The 18,441-nt window shown below is 49.2% G+C and overlaps 6 protein-coding genes across 6 annotated transcripts; 3 read left to right on the top strand and 3 right to left on the bottom strand.

The window, feature by feature from the left end:
• Positions 1-2,809: 2,809 nt before the first annotated feature.
• On the top strand, positions 2,810-4,722 carry N7489_000683 (PPIL2 family peptidylprolyl isomerase; the record flags this gene model as incomplete). Its single annotated transcript, XM_056706438.1, has 4 exons — positions 2,810-2,819; positions 2,878-2,894; positions 2,976-4,156; positions 4,215-4,722. The coding sequence occupies 4 exons, from the start codon at positions 2,810-2,812 to the stop codon at positions 4,720-4,722; spliced, it is 1,716 nt and encodes a 571-aa protein (XP_056570740.1).
• A 476-nt stretch (positions 4,723-5,198) lies between these two features.
• On the bottom strand, positions 5,199-5,944 carry N7489_000682 (uncharacterized protein; the record flags this gene model as incomplete). The annotated part of the gene is given in 4 exon segments (XM_056706437.1): positions 5,199-5,489; positions 5,512-5,697; positions 5,716-5,825; positions 5,902-5,944. 4 exon segments carry the CDS (start codon positions 5,942-5,944, stop codon positions 5,199-5,201), a joined length of 630 nt encoding a protein of 209 aa, XP_056570739.1.
• A 560-nt stretch (positions 5,945-6,504) lies between these two features.
• Positions 6,505-9,257, bottom strand: N7489_000681 (uncharacterized protein; the record flags this gene model as incomplete). The annotated part of the gene is made up of 4 exons (XM_056706436.1): positions 6,505-8,149; positions 8,209-8,512; positions 8,562-8,659; positions 9,124-9,257. Coding segments are annotated over 4 exons (2,181 nt in total), but the record flags the coding sequence as incomplete, so codon positions are not given.
• Positions 9,258-12,007: 2,750 nt separating this feature from the next.
• ptcG (type 2C protein phosphatase PTC1) lies at positions 12,008-13,801 on the top strand (the record flags this gene model as incomplete). Its single annotated transcript, XM_056706435.1, has 2 exons — positions 12,008-13,279; positions 13,337-13,801. 2 exons carry the CDS (start codon positions 12,008-12,010, stop codon positions 13,799-13,801), a joined length of 1,737 nt encoding a protein of 578 aa, XP_056570737.1.
• Positions 13,802-14,664: 863 nt separating this feature from the next.
• Positions 14,665-15,769, bottom strand: N7489_000679 (mitochondrial 54S ribosomal protein mL67; the record flags this gene model as incomplete). The annotated part of the gene is made up of 2 exons (XM_056706434.1): positions 14,665-15,390; positions 15,500-15,769. The coding sequence occupies 2 exons, from the start codon at positions 15,767-15,769 to the stop codon at positions 14,665-14,667; spliced, it is 996 nt and encodes a 331-aa protein (XP_056570736.1).
• Positions 15,770-16,088: 319 nt separating this feature from the next.
• N7489_000678 (putative UV radiation resistance protein (UVRAG)) lies at positions 16,089-17,946 on the top strand (the record flags this gene model as incomplete). Its single annotated transcript, XM_056706433.1, has 2 exons — positions 16,089-16,151; positions 16,225-17,946. The coding sequence occupies 2 exons, from the start codon at positions 16,089-16,091 to the stop codon at positions 17,944-17,946; spliced, it is 1,785 nt and encodes a 594-aa protein (XP_056570735.1).
• Positions 17,947-18,441: the final 495 nt, after the last annotated feature.

The raw sequence follows: 18,441 nt of genomic DNA, 5'->3' as shown, positions 1-18,441 counted from the left end.
ATGTGAGAATATTTGTTGTTCATTATTTCCCGCTTTTGCCCCAGGTCCCATCGCCTTTTTACCATCGTTGACCCTCTATAACTTTACATCGACGAACAGCATGATTGGAGCATGAACTAAAAGCCATGGCTCTATACCAAGAGTTTATGGGGAAATATACTGGTGGGTCTCGGCTGTTCCCGTTCGTTCCACTGTTGGTCCCATCTTTTTCTCAACGACACATCGAACCGCTTAATATCCCTTTGATCCCCATCAAATTCCTCGCCACAGATATGAGTTTAATAGCCCCCATGGGACAAAGGCATAAGTAACTTTCTGGTGCCGGGCGACGCAATTCGCTGCCTTAGAAAGATTGCTTGGCCCCGATGAATTTATACATCAGGGCTTGTGCGAGCTATCGGAGTATTTCTAAATCGGTGTTTGGTTTAATAATGACCCAGTCATCACCAAGGAGACAGACAAGATGTTCATAGTCGAGAAATACGCTCTCCTTTCAATTCTCATCACCAGTGACACAGGCTAATGATATTCGTTCTCCAAAACCGGGAAAGGGCTCTTTAAAGATATCACGTGATATGGAACAATCAGGGAAGGTGCTGGGGAAAGCCATCATACATTTTGTGAAGGTACGTGTTGTTGGGGGTATAAAAGACTCCTCCCACCTTTCTTCCCCTTCTCCTCTTCTTTCTCTCAGCCCTCTGTGAGGTCTATATAGGTCCACACTCAAATCAAACCGGGCTTTCTTGTGGAAGTTCTTTGACAAGATTATGGCTCACTTGGCAGGTCCCACGGAATACATGCAGGTGTTCATCCGCATCCTCTTTTTACTCTAGTACACTAGGTAGTCACGGTAATGCTGACAATGCCGATAATGCCGATAATGCCGACTCTACCGACGCTCCAACCTGAATGTTACTTCTTTTGCGTTATTCAGAAGACCGATAATAAAGGCATAGTGCAATTTCCCGGTGCGTCCCCGGGCCATTATTCAGGTCGCATTATCCATCACCACGTTATCGTTCACCTCGATGTGGCTGTCCTTCATATCGAATATCTTGAAATAAACGTGCTAGGTTGGAGGATTGTAGTGATTAGATGCCACCTGCAGAGGGTACGTACAGTCGGCGCCAGCTGTCTTCTGCGCGCAATCTGCAAAACTTGGATTCATGACACCTTTGTTCTCCCTTCTCATTCTACTCATTCCACTCATTCTACTCATCCTCTCTCTCTCTTTTCCCCCATCAGCAGACTTGAACCCCTTCAACTACAACTATAATGCTTTATGTCTCCTGCCGCAGCAGTGTCTGTCCATCCAGCCATGGAAACTGCCAGCAGTTCCACTAAGGCGTATGTCCGAAGAAGGGCATCCAAACCAATAGCAGTTCCAAAACCAAATTATTTGTCTCAGACTATTATTATATTTAAATACTCACTTCATTATTTTCTCTTTCACATCTTCCCCACAGTTGATTTATATCTCCCTTGTCCAAAACTACCTTTCACAACACATCTACTCTTCTTAAATGGAACCATCCTCCTAGTCCGAGACCGCATTGCAGCGAGTCTTTAGTATCCCCGAAATACTTAGCATAATATTTGCCCCAAACACTCGCCACGAAGACGAAGACAAAACCCCGTCCCACCATTCAGACTTAGTGAGGTAGGCTCTCGTGAATAGCCGCTGGTATAGCGAGGCTATTCCCTTACTCTGGGCTCGCCCTCGCTCGTCCCTCGCGGCCACTATAGCAAAGGTCAAACCCACACGTCGGCAATACCACGCCAATTACATATCTTAGGCACTAGTGCTACACATCTCTCGGTTTAAAAAGGACGCCTTTGCAGAGAATAGTGTGCTCCACAGGCTTGTGTTTCCTAAGTTAACCAGAATATTTGCAAGCATCCATATCCTAAAGCATCACTACCTTCGTAGACACTTTCTCTCTAGTGCACTGCTACCTGGAGGCGTGTGGCTCAATTTAAGGAAGAGATCAATTTGGATTTTGCCTTGCGGCCCATCTGGTCAGTCATCTCTGCCTCACCCTACTCTTAAATTACATTCACTGATTGCTACGATATGAACAGATTCTCATGCCCAGACTTAGCGAGATTACTCTCAGTTCCGAGTCGGCTCCCAGATATAATGGAGGAGTCACCGTGAGCCTCCGCGGAAATATTCAGTCTGCTCGGAACAATCAAAGTACGGTGCCTGCAAGCGTCCATTGGTTTATTCGAAGACACTCGAGCCAAGCACCGTTTGAAGATAAAAAGCCTGGAGGCAATGAGACTTCGATAATGAGAAGACTGAACATGCTGGCCAGACTTTCAGTGGCCACGGTCAGTAACCAGCAGCAAGTATGAAGTTACTTGTTCACAATGCACTACGAGGACACTTGAAAACCACGTCCGTATAGTTTAAGCTTGTGGACGAACTCTAGGTAGGAGATGATCCAACTTCGCCCGGCGCATTTAGATTTTGAAGCGAAACGAATGCAGGTGTAAATGACGAGAGGCAGGATCCTCAAGAGACGACGAACCGATATCCGACTTGAGAGTCAATAACATTATACCTAGGTATTGTATTACCTATTGTTCTTCAATGGCACATATATCACTTTGACAGCTCACTTGAGTAGGTTATATGAACTGACCGCCATTTTCTCCGCCTGCTCATTGATGTATGTAATTTTCTGCCAGCAATATTATTGCCTGCACCCGTGCTCTAATCTCAAAGCGGTAAGTGTCCTGCCGTCATTTGATCTCCGCGAGCTGCGCGAAAGTTGCTGGAACAGTGCAGCTTAAATCTTCAATTATGGGAAAAGGTATTGTCTTCTGTGAGCTCCTTCTTGGACAGATTCAGACTAACATTGTTGACTATAGGAACCGATAAGCTCTACGTATGCGACTCCTTCATTTTCTACATTCAAATACTCTCCTATCGCATCTTGAATTCCCGCTGATAATCCTATTTTCTCTAGATCACACACTCCGAGTGGGGATCCGAAGATGCTTTCTCCGCCAGTGCTGGCGCTGGAGTCTCCAAGGCCAAGAAGGGCGGCGCCCACGCTGCGTTCAAGCGCTTGCCATTCAATTTCTGTTCCCTCTCCCTCCAACCATTTTCACACCCGGTTTGCACGCCTACAGGAACAATCTTCGATCTTACGAATATCCTCCCATGGATTAAGAAGCACGGGACCAACCCCGTCGACGGGACCCCGTTGAAGAGCTCGGACTTGATTAAGTTGACTCTCGCAAAGAACGAGGATGGCGACTACGTCGACCCGGTGACCTACAAGATTCTGACAGATAATACACATATCGTCGCGTTACGGAATACAGGGAATGTCTTTTCCTGGGATACGGTGGAGCGACTCAACATCAAGGGAAAATTGTGGCGCGATTTGGTCACGGATGAAGAATTCAGCCGAAAAGATATTATCACCTTGCAGGACCCGCAGAACATCGAGTCGCGCAACCTCAGCTCGTTCAACTACATCAAGGAGGGGGAGACAGGAATTTTGGACCAACAGACCTCTGGGAGCGTCAACACCAGTGCGCTCGGCAGCTCGGCAAAGATCCTGAAAGCGAAAGAGGCGGTTGCAAAGGCTCGGTCAGAACGTGCTCAGCAGGCTGGTTCTGCTGCCGCCGGCTCAAAAGTCATTTCAAAGTCCGGAGCTGCAAATGCGGCCTCCAAGGAGCAACCGGGAAAGCCAACACCATACAACGCTGCACGATTCACCACTGGAAAGGCGGCTGCCTCATTCACCAGCACAGGTCTGACACCACACACGTCTGCTGAGCTAGCGGTACTATCGGAGGAGGAATTCATGCTCAAGCGGGGTCGCGTGAAGGCCAAGGCTTATGCGCGCATTGTGACCACGGCCGGGCACCTCAATCTGGAATTGTATCCCGAGCATGCGCCCAAAGCCGTGTGGAACTTCCTTCAGTTGGCCAAGAAGGGCTACTACACAGATGTACCATTTCATCGTAATATAAAGGGCTTCATGCTCCAGGGTGGTGATCCAACTGGTACTGGACGCGGCGGCGAAAGTATCTGGGGCAAGTACTTTGCAGATGAATTCGAGGGGCCTTTGAAGCACGATGCCCGAGGCACGTTGAGCATGGCAAACAAGGGCAAAAATACGAATAGTAGTCAGTTGTAAGTGACCCCTTGTGATTTCCCCTAGCTCAATGAGCGCGCTGACATGTGGTTTCAGCTTCATCGCCTATCGAGCCCTACCTCATCTCAACCTCAAGCACACTGTCTTCGGCCGTCTCATCGACGACCCAACTCCTTCGTCCACTACTTTGAATAAGCTAGAGATCCACCCGGTGGAATCAACTACGAACCGTCCTACTCCCGATATCCGTATCAAGGAAGTCACGGTCTTCGTAGATCCATTCGAGGATTTCCTCACCAAGAAGCGCGCAGAAGAAGCGAGGGCCACAGGCGTCACGGGTCCTTCTGCAGAAGAGGAAGACGAGGCTGCTCGGCGTGCGGACGATGACCGTGTCACCTGGACTGGAAAGCGGGTCCGCGGTGCTGAGACGGAGAATGATGGTGGTGACTCGGGCATTGGAAAGTATTTGAAGGCAGCACTGGCAGATCGGGACGGACAGGAAGAAGATGAGATTGTGGAGGTTCTGGACGAGGAGATTGCCCCTGAGCCCGCTCGTAAAAAGGCCAAGGGCACTGGAGGTTTCGGAAACTTTAGTTCGTGGTAATATATATAGTTTCCAAGTCTTTTTTCCCCTTCAATTTGTACTCTAGTATGAATATGCTTGGTCACATTATACGGTTACGCAAACAGATTGTACATGCAGCGCTCAAGCATAGTGACTTTGAATATCACTGCATGACTTGAACATTCATGGATATCCCTTGATCTAGTGCGTACCTAGATAGGACGGACCTCGGGAAAAGCCTAACTTTTATATTTTAAGGTTGTACCCGCTAGACCCGCTAGGTATAAGAGAGACCATTTGATATAGGAAAACAGATACTAGTTGAAGAACTATGTAGAATTAAGAGAATTAGCGACTCTTAGTAACTTGAGATCTAGGAAGCACACCAAACCCCATCAAATGTTCATTGTATTGGTAGATGGTTGCAGGGCGCCAATTTGTTCATCTGATAGAATTCCCTGGAGTTCTCGGTGCGATTGAATGCGAAATAAGGCATAGCCGCTGCAATGCCAATACTACCACCTACCATATTCGGTCAAGACACCGCCCAGAATCGGCCCAAGAACGCCGGCGATGGCAATCGTGGCGCCCACCAATCCCGACATCAGCGGCCACATCTTCGGCGTACTAAGATCTAAGGCAATGATGAGGGTGAGAACATACAGCCCAGATCCACCCACACCCTGGAAGGTTCGAAATATGATGAGCTGGTACGGCGACTGAGAAGATCCGCACCCGAGTGAAAAGGCGATGAAAACTGTGAACGCGCCCAATACGGCAAACATGCGACCAATAAAATCACTCAGCTGAGCAAATATTACGGCAGACCTTGTGGCTCCATGTCAGTAAAAGAACAACATCCGATAATGTAGAGACTGTACCCAGATAGGATAATGTGTAGCCCAGGACGGCCCAGATTGCATCCGCAAAGGAGCCGAACTCCAGCGCAATGGTATAGAGGGAGGTTGACACAAAAGAGCTGTCCATCATCAACAGCATCAGTCCAAACATTGACTAAAAAGAATTAATGACCACTCGCGATGTTGCCAACGGCTCCTTCTCGTTCGCTTGCTCCCCCGGACTGGTCAAAGATTCATCGCGCCCCTCATGGTCGAGTTCGATCTTGACTTCCTTCGCCCATCCTATTTATGACAGTGATAAGGAATGTGATTGGGCACGCGGAAAAGTCGCTCTGAAGGAACTTTGAGAAGAATGAACTGAAATTATCATGAGCCTCGAAGTCGGTTTTTGAACAGCCCATTTTGGAGGATTTACTGTGTAGGTAGTTTCAGCCGGAGGCTTTCCACCAATCATGGCCTGAAAATAGACCGAGACCCACCCACTTCCCGAGGTCTCCACCTTCTAGATCGAACATTATCTTCTGCGGCTAAAAAAGGTGTTGCGTTCACAGTCAATCTACCTACATATGCACATTATCTAGGTGTTAAAAAATATTATAAAAAATATTATCGAACTTGTTCCATCTTAACAATCCATGATGCGCGTGTTGTGCCTTCATGGTATGGACACGAATGTCAAAAATTTTCAGGCTCAAACGGGTATGTATTCAGCATCTATCTCCGTGTACGACGGCTAATTGAGCCCAGCTGCACTTCGAACTCTTCTCCCAGCGCATTTTGTGTGGGAGTTCTTCGATGCTGACCATGACTGCGAGGCTGCTGAGGGAGTGCGCGGTATCTACCCCGGCCCGTATCTGAGCTTCTACAAGGGGGAAACTAGTTTATACTTTGCAGTTCGGAATCCAATGCTATTAATCCTTTTTACTTTTTCTTTGTTCGAGCTAAGCGCTTGTTCAGTTGTTCAGAACCGCAAGTCCCACCCGATCTGAGGTCCGAGGTTGGGCAACTCATCGGCTACACTCTGCACATCTTTATCTCCACGACCACTCAAGCACAAGACGAGATTCTTGTTAGGTCCCAGCTCCTTGGCCGTCTCAATAGCGCCCCACACCGCGTGGGAGGTCTCCAACGCGGGGATAATGCCTTCAAGCTGGCTCAGCAGTCGGAAGCCTTGTAGGGCCTGTGCATCAGTGGCCGAGAGGAATTTCGCCCGGTTAGTCTTCTTCCAATTCGCCAGCTCCGGTCCGACTCCCGGGTAATCGAGACCCGCAGAGACAGAATGAGTGTTGGAGATCTGGCCATGTTCATCCTGTAGGACATACGTCCGAACACCATGCAGAACTCCCACAGAGCCACCACTTAGCGTGGCTGAATGCCGCGCCGTTTCTAGACCATCGCCACTAGCTTCCACACCAACCAGCTGGACAGACGGGTCATCAGAGAAGGGATAAAACATTCCCGATGAGTTCGAGCCACCTCCTACACAAGCGATCACGGCGTCGGGGCTCTTGCCTAGGTCCCGCAGCTGGGTCTTGGTCTCCTCGCCGATCACACTCTGGAACGTGCGAACCATGGTCGGGAAGGGGTGGGGTCCAATCGCTGAGCCGATAATGTAATGCGTAGTATCTAGGCGAACAATCCACGCGCGGAAAGCTTCGTTCACCGCATCCCGGAGGGTACGCGATCCCGACTCCACAGGGATAACGGTAGCACCCAACAAGCGAATCCGGAAGACATTCAATGCCTGTCGACGGACATCCTCCGCACCCATGTAAATGGTACATTTCATGCCGAATTTGGCGCAGACAGTAGCGGTGGCGACGCCGTGCTGGCCTGCTCCCGTCTCGGCAATGATCTCCGTCTTACCGAGCCGACGAGCAATGAGAATCTGACCCAAGGCATTATTAATCTTGTGAGATCCTGTGTGGTTTAGATCCTCGCGCTTCAGCCAAATGTTCGCCCCGCCGGCGTGCTCGGTCAGCCGCTTGGCTAGGTGTAGGCTGGATGGACGACCCATGTAGGGATAGTATGATTTCAACTCGGCCCAGAAAGTCGGATCATTCAGTGCAGCTTGGAAGCCGGCATCCAGTTCATCCAGACAGGTGATCAAGGCCTCCGGAGCATACTGACCGCCGAAAATGCCAAATCGCCCCAATCCATCAGTAGTAGCTGCTGCCTCTTCCTCGACGGCCGAGCCGGGCGCACTCGTCTCCGGCGGCTGGTGGGCTGCAGCGACCGAGGCATCCCGAGCTACCTTTCGCTGCGTGATCTGCGAGCAATAGTCCTCGATTACTTGCGCGGCGTGGCCAGCTGGGGCATCACTTAGAACCGTAATCACTTGACTGCCGATGACGGCGCCGTCGGCAATGGAGGTCACGCTCAGGAAATGCTCGCGTGTGCTGATACCAAAGCCAACCGCCACTGGAACATTGCCCGAGAGGTCCTTAACGCGCTTGATGAGAGTAGGGAGTTCCGAATTGAGAGTTCCAGTGGCGCCGGTCACGCCCATGCGAGAGACGAGGTAGATGAAGGAGTCGGCCATTTTACAGAGGGTCTTCATGCGCTCCTCCGTAGTAGAGGGGGCGATTAATGGGACGTAAGAGAGGCTGTGAGTTTCAAGACGGTCAGCATCGACCATCAGCTCCGGGGGTTTTCAGTTACATACCCGGTCTTTATGCAGCCTTCGCGGAATCGAATTGCCTCCTTCAGAGGGAGATCGACGACGATGAAGCCATTGACTCCTACCGCTTTGCAATCTGCGAAGAGCTTGGTCTCCCCGTAGCGCAATATCGGGTTGTAATAGCCCATGAAGAGCACGGGCGTCTTGAGCCCATTCCGGCGGGCATCGCGGACCATGTCCAGCATCGACGAGATGGTAACACCATTTTCCAGCGCCTTCAAATTGGATTTTTGAATGGTTGGGCCATCTGCAATGGGATCGGTGAAAGGTAGACCGAGTTCAATAATGTCTGTACAAAGTTTAGATAAATGTTCTCAATTGTTGCGGAAGTGACTCACCAGCCCCTCCGGCCTGCATGCCCAGCAAAATGTCCCTGGTTTCCTCCACACGAGGAAAGCCGGCCGTCACATAGGTTACCAGCGCCGGACGGCCTTCTCTCTGGCATTGGGCAAAGGTTTGTCGAATATGTTCCATGGTGAGATGAATGAGGGAAGAAGATGGACAAAGCAATGAAGGTGACGAGCGAGGTCTACAAGCAGAGCAAGAATGCAGAGCAAGAGAGTAAAGAGTACTCTATCCCAAATACTAAAGACGAGGAGAAAGAGAAGCAAGAAGCAAGAAGCAAGACCTAGAGAGCTCTGGAGAAAGCTAGTCTACCCAAGATCTATGCAAACAATGCAAATCCCGACCTTCTCGCTTAGCGAGGTAAACAAAGAGAAAGAGCAAACTAAGAGAAGAGCAAACTAAGAGAAGAGCAAACTAAGAGAAGAGCAAACTAAGAGAAGAGCAAACTAAGAGAAGAGCAAACTAAGAGAGATCAAACTAATCTAACAGATCTGGCATGTGACATCCGATGGTGACAATGAAGATAGAAGCGGACCAGATAAAGTCGGAGCCAACGCAAATCCCCAGTTTTTCCCGTGCTGGGCCCGTATCTGCGGTATCGGCCAACTACCGAACCCTTTGATTGGTGCGATCAAACGGGCCGCCCCGCCACTTCGGATCACTTCCAAGGTCGGTTCGAGAAAAGCACTTCTTTATATTCTTTATAGTATATCATTATCTAGTTATGGGAGAGTGGGATGCAACACACTTTGCTATTTGCAGTCTGAACTGGGCACATAGAACACTTTCTTCTACATGGGCCGTGAAAGTTCTATCGAAATCACACACCTTTGTGAAGGGGCTCACGTACTCATGTCTTGTCTCGCACAACCCTCGTTTAAGTCCACCTTCGATTATCCTGGCTACCAACCTAGTTTATATTGTGTTTTGATGATTTCTACTCACGGAATTAAACACCTAACATCAGTCAAGAAGGATTCAGTCATATTTTGCATTTCAATGTACATTAGTAGGCATGGCGCTAATCTACAAACAGCCGGGTGTGCAAGAGCCATCACAATGTATAGCCCAACAGCAGCAATATGTGGTGAAGCGTATATGGCGTCCACGGTTCTAAAGAATGCGTTGCCGTCGGGTACGAAAGAGGCAGAGAATGCAGAGAACATAAAAAAGGAAGTATTCACGAATTGTAGCAGAAAACGAAGCCACCGGTTCCCTTTGAATAAGACGGCTCTAATAAGCAGCGAGAACAAGATAACCCATAAATTGCAATGAATGCAAGGGTAATGAGTTCAAATAGTAGGGTTATGACTCTGGACACGGAAAGTACAAGGCCGCTCCATATAAGGAAAGAACAGACAGCGTAACAAACACTTGTTGTTAAGGTATCTGTATGTATGAGTCCCAGTCACTATCGGGGCTTTCTGGATCAATTGAGCCTTGGTCTATTGAATGGTGTCAAAGTGCGTGTTGCTTGAGGTTCGTATAAGGCAGGTCGGTTGAAAACATTCTCCAAGCCTGCTGTGGAACTGTATATAGTGGCTGTGTTCGTAGACTGGAAGTAGAGGGCATAAAAGCACATACTTACATCCTACCTTTATTGAAGTATTGCATCATTGTAATAAACGGGGCTGCGAGTAACACGACGGCCACAACCTGGCCAAATGTCCAATGGCCTACAAGGCTTCCTTCCTGACTGAGGTCCCCTAGTATATATACGTACGATACCCCAACCGAAAGCGACAAGTAACCAAATCATCTGTTCTAAGTTAGATATGGCCTCGGGGGAGGATACCTGGGCAGCAGCAGCAAATTAATAAGCGGCTTACCTCGAACAAAACTGAGCTCCATGCATCGCAGACTAAACACGTAGTTAAGAAAACAGCCAAGAGGGAACGGTAGCAAATGGAGCGTCTGAGGCTGTGTGGATGCTGCTCTTTACAGGCCCAGTCAAAGACAATACGCAAGATTCGCCGTGCTCGAATGCTGAGAACATATTGACATGGTGCGCAGGACAGTGAATTTTGACTTGGATATTTTAACACTAGAGTTTTATATCAAGGACAACTGCATCTATACACTGCCGTATATACCTCTTTCGATGCTTGTGTGAACTTATTCGATTAGGATCATTGCCTCAAGCGTGTTTACCGAGCCTTGGCATCATATTAGATAGAGCATCATACTTTGAGAGCTTCCCAGAGGTGCATATTAGGCATCTTATGAGCGAAAGAAATGACGCCGTTGATTCAGCCAATGATTGTCCGGTGGTCGACGAAATTTCGTTGCTAGATGCCTCTTTTCGAAAACACGAGTGAAAAGCTTACGGAACGATGGGCATCTTTGGACAAAGGTCCATCTAAAGTCTGGTGCGACGATTTCCGATCAGAATGTCCTTCTCAACAAGGACTCGAATATTGCCGCAGTCGCTGGAAGATGGAGAGAAGAGTGCATACAGGCATATAAACCTAATGAAAGTGAAACAGGCATGGGAATTAGTAGCTGTTTAACACATGTCGTACATGCCATATGCATATGGCATAGACGAAAGTGGCAAGATAAGCCGAAACAATGATGATAGCGTCATCGACCAAATGCGGAGAGGAGGATATGTGGGAGGGTATGCTAGGATATGCTAGGAGTCGCAGTTCTCAATGACTTACCTATAATCGTATTCATCCAATGCAAATTATGGAACGAAATATCTGAAACCCATGCGATACCCCATATATCAGATCTAAGATTTCCCCGGTAGTCTTGGCTCTCTCCGCCCAGTGCCGCGTGAGCCGTCAGAGGTGATTTGGGTGATTTTGGTGATTTTCCTCTTTCACCTTCCACCTTTCGCCTTTCATCGTTACTCACAATCCCATTCTATCTTCACTAGTAAGTCTAGTCTTTTTCTCTATTTCCATCTGATACCGATTTCCCTATCGGGCGGGAAGCGTTGAGACCATCGGACGCGCTATACATGGCCAACGGTGCAAATATGCATTGAACCTGTTCGGAGGATTGATGGGTTTCATATATTTGAATTATTCTGATTGGTCTTCCTATCATAATCATGTTTCATGTCTCATGTTTTGGAAGAGAGAACCGCCTTCCCCTCGTGATCCTACTATGCGCCCCCCCCAATTGCACGTTTGTGCCGCTCACTGCCTAAACCATCTTCCTCCTATACTTTGTCTTATCTCTCATTTCAGGCACTTTTTTGCTCCCAAGGAAATACTCATCGCTGATTTATTCAGCACTTACAGCCCAATTCCTCCCACCTCCACCTCGACCTACCGACTCCTACGTCAGCCTCGCGCCCCCTCCGTGTTCGCCCCGCCCACCACTAAACCATCCACCCCGGTCCACCAATTCCTCTTGAAGGGATACAATCAAGCTGGCAGGAAATAAGCGCCGCAGTTTTTCTTCGCAGGGTGGGTTACTGGGCAGAATGTTCAGTGGCTCCTCGAGCCCACCCAAAGACAGAGTAGACGCACTCCCAGAGGTTGGCCTCGACACCAACCCCTTGACCCTCCAAACGGATACAATCGGTACCAGTCCACGTGAGAAGAGGTTCTCCCCGCCTAGCGCTGGATTTTTCAACCGTCGACAAAGTGAAGAACAGGGTACCGCTGGCGAGAAGAAGCGCAGGAGTAGTACCGTTGTCAAGGCGGCCAACTTCTTCAGTAACGCAAAAAGCTCCTTGAGCTTGAACGGCCGGGATAGTTCTGCGATCAGTACCAGCCCCTCGATCGCGGAAAGCCCGCTACAGAAGCTTGGAAAGATGGACCCAGCTCTCAGCGTCCCTCAAGGGTCGTTCAACAACTCCGCCGGTGAATCCGCACCGACTGCTCGGTCATCCTTCCGCGTTGGTGTTACCGAAGACCGGAATCGCAAATGTCGCCGGACAATGGAGGATACACATGCCTATCTCTACAATTTCCTGGGCACCCCTGCCCCGACTGCAGCAGAGGTAAATGGTGCTACTTCCCCTAAAGCCAGCCCGTCGCAGTCATCAGAGGATTCATCTTCCGTTGTAGAAACAGACAATGGCTATTTCGCAATTTTCGATGGGCATGCTGGCACCTTTGCCGCAGAGTGGTGTGGAAAGAAGCTGCATTTGATTCTCGAGGAAATCATGCGCAGAAGCCCTAGCACTCCCGTCCCAGAACTGCTCGATCAGACTTTTACCAGTGTGGACCAGCAGTTGGAGAAATTGCCCGTCAAGAACTCCGGGTGTACGGCCGTCACTGCTGTGCTTCGGTGGGAAGATCGTGTACCCAACTCACAGTCGGCCACCGGTTCTTCTGCCCTTGGCCCGGCCTCTGCCGCGGCGACGAAAGCGGACACGAATTCAGAGAATATCGAAACCCCGACTCAAGCTACCCCGGGTGCCTCCAGTGCCTTACCGAAATTGCAGGACAATGCTATTCGGCAGCGGGTTTTGTACACAGCCAACGTTGGTGATGCACGCATTGTATTATGTCGTAATGGGAAAGCGCTTCGTTTGTCCTATGACCATAAGGGTAGCGATGAGAATGAAGGGAGGAGAGTTGCCAACGCTGGTGGGCTAATTCTGAACAACCGCGTGAATGGGGTTCTGGCCGTCACCCGTGCCTTGGGCGATGCATACTTGAAAGACCTTGTGACTGGGCATCCCTACACAACAGAGACAGTGATCCAGCCAGATGCTGATGAGTTTATCATCTTGGCCTGTGATGGTGTAAGTTGAGGGCTACTCAATGTTCATGATACAGGAAAGCTAATTATACTCTAACAGCTCTGGGACGTCTGCAGTGATCAGGAATCTGTCGATCTAATTCGGAATGTCCAAGACGCTCAACAGGCCTCAAAGATCCTTGTTGACCATGCACTTGCGCGGTTCAGCACCGACAACCTGTCTTGCATGGTGATTCGCCTTGACTCCAACCGTGTCAAGGACCTTGTGAACAACAATACGGAACTGATAGGAGTGGATGGAGATCCGCACACCAAGGTCGCCGGGGGTGTGAGTGAGGCCGATAAGATTGTCGAGCAAGCACAACAGAACATCGTCTCTTCCGGCCTTGCAGATAATCCGGCAGCGGCAGAGAAGGCCAATGAAGAGACTCTTCAAAGAATGGCCAGTAATAATCACAAGCAAGAACCCGGGCCTGAGATGTCAATCAAAGAGAGTGACGATCTTCCCTCCGTGGACATTCTGAGTCCGAATAGGAGCCCGGATAACCCGTCAAGCTTGGCTTAGTGATTTTACGACATGTTATAAGCCGAATCACCACCTTCCGAAGTTGTGAAATCGAATTGATAGAACGTGTCCATTTTTTTTCTTTTCGTCTACTATCTATCTCTGGTGCTTCTGGGAGCAGTGTACCCGACCCGGAATATCTTCGGGAGTTTTCCATCCTGTCGCTTACTTATTACATTGAATATTGGCGTCAATGGTGCACACTGATTGCCCGTTGGCCTCATTCTTCAACCTTTTGTTTATTACGGGATCAGACTTGGTGGTCTTGATATCCTTTGTTAGCATAAGTCCTTCTATTATTAGGATATTTGTCCTGAATTTGGCCTCGATGAAATTAGGCTCTGTTGTTTTTCATCCAATATGTTTATTTAAACCGAAGACATGGTATGGTACTGTATGTATCTGCCTGATGTATGCGCTTCTGCTGTAGGGTGATCATGGTGACTACATGTATGCAATAGTTCCAAGGTTAACTAGATATGGTTTAGTCATAGAATTAACAGTCGCTTTTTGTTCGTTATGAAGTAACTACTTAGTTGAATACCGCATTTAGGGAGGGTATATATCCTCTGTGCATCCAACAGACGAAGATGATACCAAGAAAGAGACATAGGACCCTAGAAAAGATGTCAAGAAAAGAGACCACTCGAGCGGTGACCATAGCTTCTTGTGATTTGATATATCTAAAAGTACAATTTATGAATGCTAGGATAAGCTACACAGAAAGACAAGAGAGAAAATAGAAAAGCACCAACCATCAGACCCAAACCAGAGGGAAATGGATATCAACATACACAAAACGTCCCGTCTTGCTCTGGAACGAGCGACGGACAGGAGAGAAGAACCTCAATGACGCCAAATGTCTACTTCTGCTCAAACGAACCATCGGCGATGATGTCCTCTCTAGGGACCGGGAAGTCCTCCTGGCCAATGAGGTGGTTTCGAGTCCAGCGCAGCTGACCGTGCTCAATGTAGTTCGCCCATTCCTTTGCACACTGCGCATCGTATGGATCCTGCCACAAGATCTTGACAGACTTCTTTGGTGCGCAGTGATCCGCAGTGATCTCAACCTGCAGCTGCTCCTCGAGCGACGCAACCTGGCCCGCACGTTCTTCAGCCTGCTCAGCCTCCTTCAGGAGAGCCGCACGTCTGCGCCTACGGGCCTTGACAGTCTTGTATCCGGACTTGGAAGTCTCTGATACACCCTTCACGATATGGTTCTTGAGCTTCTCCAGAACGAAAGCAACATCGGCAATCGCGGTGGCCTTCTGGTTCATGAGGGCGTAAGCACGCTCCTTCTTCATCATGATCTGGCCCACTCTTCCCATGTTTTCCTTGTCCCATTGCTTCTGGTCCCGCAGGTCTACCGGCCGCTTCGAATCGAGATATTCTTTTGTCACGGTGATCATTTCCTTGGGCGGGGAGAGCTGGCGCAGCAGCGCGAATTGCCGCAGGTAGTTATAAACGTTCAGTCCGACTTGCGCCTCGTTGAAGTGCAGGGAGAAGTATGGCACCCACATATCCTTGCGGACTGTAGCGGGAACGGTCTTCTTACCATGGTTGACACATTGCTTGAGGAGGTTGCTTTTCTAGAGGTCGGACGGGTTAGACAAATTGCGATGACAGGCTGGAGGGATACAGCAGGGTAGGGGTTTTGCTGGAGACCGGAGCTTCACCGGAAGAGGGAAAAAAACTCACCTCCAGATAGCGAGTCAATGAGTACACGACCTGTTTCGTGCGGATGTTGTTGTACACGAAGATGTTCTTGCCATGGCTGATAGAGTTCAAAGCCTTCTGTAACCGTCGGCCTTCTTTGTCCTGGTAATCTTTAAATGCATTCGAGCCCGGTACCCGGGGCTTTCCTTGAATTGGCGTTTTCGGATCGATCGGTGGTCGGCGGATGAATTTCGTGGCCGCAAGTGCTGTTGAATCCAGCACTTTCTGGAAAGACTTTATGTTGGAGGCCATTGCGGCCGGACCAAAGGCTGCGTACAGTCGATCTGGGAAGAATTGGCGTAGTGAGAGGTGCGGGTTTATTGCATTGGTGGGAGGCGCCAGACGGTGTTGATCGAGAGAGAAGGGAGGTCGATTTTTTGACGGGGAACGCTGAAGTCTTGGCGCTTGCTCTCCGCATCATGCCTTATCAGCACACTACTACGGTCTCTCTTCTCGCCAATTCAATTGCTTCCAACTGCCACTTGCGTATCTTCTGTTTTTATTAATATGAGCGATCTGTTCCTTCTGCGACGCACTGCTTAAACACCCGCTCCCCTGCAGCGCTGGCGTAATGGATAAGGACACGGAGCATGATATAGGTGCCCGCAGAGAGAGGCCATGGCTCTATGCATGGGTATGTATAGAAAATGAAAGAGAACACGGAAAGAAAAAGAACGCGGTGATGACAGATGCTGACAAGCCATTAGAACCGTAGGCTTCGGCATCTCCAGGGAGTTTCTATACGCAACTTGGTTGTAACGCCTCCGCCAACTCGAGCTCGCGGCAAGACTATTGATGATGACGATATCCCGAATACCTTACAGACACCCTCAAAGATCCAATCGCAGACCGAAAACCACACCTTGCAGCCCTCGCGATCCTTCACTAATCTCAAGTCGCACTCGAGCCAGCATGACAATGTAAAGGAGCCTGCGATCCGTTCGTCGCGTCGGAGAAGTACCCTTTTCTGGAATGACCCCAATCCTCGAACTCGGCAGGTCAAACTAGAAGATATTACAAATAGTCGCATGGCGGATACATTCTTCTCAATTCATTGCGACGGGCTTGACGAGCCGGTGTATATTAGCGAAACGGTCGGCCATGCAAACAATCCGAGTTTCCGATCTTTCGACTTGAATCTATGTGGCCCATACGTCTCTCGAATGGACTGTTTGACTCTCAGGCTCTGGACAAAGACCGGTGAAATGTCTGAGTTTATTCTACTAGTTGAACTACGGCTACATCTACGATCATTGCAGTTTTTGGGAAAGACATTGGAGAGCTTCCACCAACCACTTCCTGCGAACTCGATCCTTTTTCACTTCCCAGACGGTGTGTACTCCAACCTCACTGATCTTCCGCTGGTTCAAACATCACTCCAGGCTGCAGGACAGAAGGCCGCTGCAGAGGGTACCGCCTTGCCATCCTCGTCGTATGACGCTTTGATGAAATTGGCCAATTTGGACGAATGTGTGCAGGATGCATTGGCAACCAGGGGAAAATTGGAAGTTCAGATTAGCTCAATTCTACAACAGAACGAGCGCTCACTGAATGTAGCGAGTGAGGCAGCTGTGGCACAGGAAAAGCTTGCCCTTACCAAGCAGTATGTCGCCTTGGAGCGCAAACGAGTCCGCACCGCAGTCAGACGCAAAGAGGAGCTCATTGCGAGCATCAAAGCCCGGAAAGAAGCTATGGAACAAGGCCGTAGTGTCCAGGAAAAGGCACGCAGTCATCTTCCTGAGGCTCAGGAGAGGTTGGTTTCCAGCGAGCAATTGCTTGACCGAAACCAGGAGGACACTAAGGGCCAAGTTCGACGGATTGCTGAAGATCTTCTCACAATCTACCCTATTGAGCCCACCCCTGATAAACCCCTGGCATTCACCATCGCCGGGTTGGCCCTCCCAAACTCGACTTTCGAGGATATCGACCGTGACGTGGTCGCAGCTGCATTGGGCCATACAGCTCATTTGGTCTATCTGTTGTCATTCTATTTGTCGGTGCCTCTCCCATACCCGATCAACGCAAACGGGTCTACTTCGTTCATACAAGACCCTATCTCTGCATCACTTCCACAACGCACCTACCCCCTCTACCCGGTGAGTGTCCAGTATCGATTTGAGTACGCGGTCTTCCTTCTCAACAAAGATATTGAATACGTCCTCATCAAACAAGGACTGCGCGTCTTGGATATCCGACACACTCTTCCCAACCTCAAGTACCTCCTTTACGTTCTTACTTCCGGCGATTCGGTAATTCCCGCCCGTAAGGCTGGTGGCGTCCGAGCTCTTGTTGCTGGGCGGTCCACTCCTAATCTATCACGACGTGGTAGCACGGAGAGTGCTACATCTGGTGAGCTTGTGCAGCCACGCAAAGCTTGGGAGTCAATGTCCCGGATGAACGTCAAGCTCGCCTCACACAGGGTGAAATAGTCCCTTCCGTCAATTTTTCTCTCACAATATAGATGATTGTGGACGGTCGAATATTCAATTTAAGTGGACATTGGCACCAATTTTGGACTGGTCCCCCTGTTTTTCTCCTTTTCTTGGCTTTAGAAGCATTGTACATTTACATCGTGGACATCGGAGTTGAGCTCCCATATTCTCTTGTAATTATAATGAAATCTACTTTGCAAAGTAATGGAGTGCAGATGTTATATAGGATATAGGATATAGGACTCGATACTACCGTATATATATCCCCCTAGATTCCGTTACCCCGCAGAGTTCTCATTATACAATGGAAACTACCTAGTCCAGTGACTAGGCGCAAACTCTGACTTCAATTGATATCTTGACCGATTTGACCGAGAAATCCTTTTCGATAATTTCAAAAGCGCAATCCCACTTATTCTCTCAATTGTCCGTCTGTTCTCGTGCTTTTGTCCGAGTCGTCGGAGTAAGAAGACCCCCACCGCCTTTCAACGC

This window comes from Penicillium chrysogenum (assembly GCF_028827035.1).
Source record: "Penicillium chrysogenum strain IBT 35668 chromosome Unknown utg000001l_segment0_segment0, whole genome shotgun sequence".
In the NCBI taxonomy this organism is placed as follows: domain Eukaryota; kingdom Fungi; phylum Ascomycota; class Eurotiomycetes; order Eurotiales; family Aspergillaceae; genus Penicillium; species Penicillium chrysogenum.
Note: the sequence above shows the minus strand (reverse complement) of the source record. Positions and strands in the feature narration are given on the sequence as shown.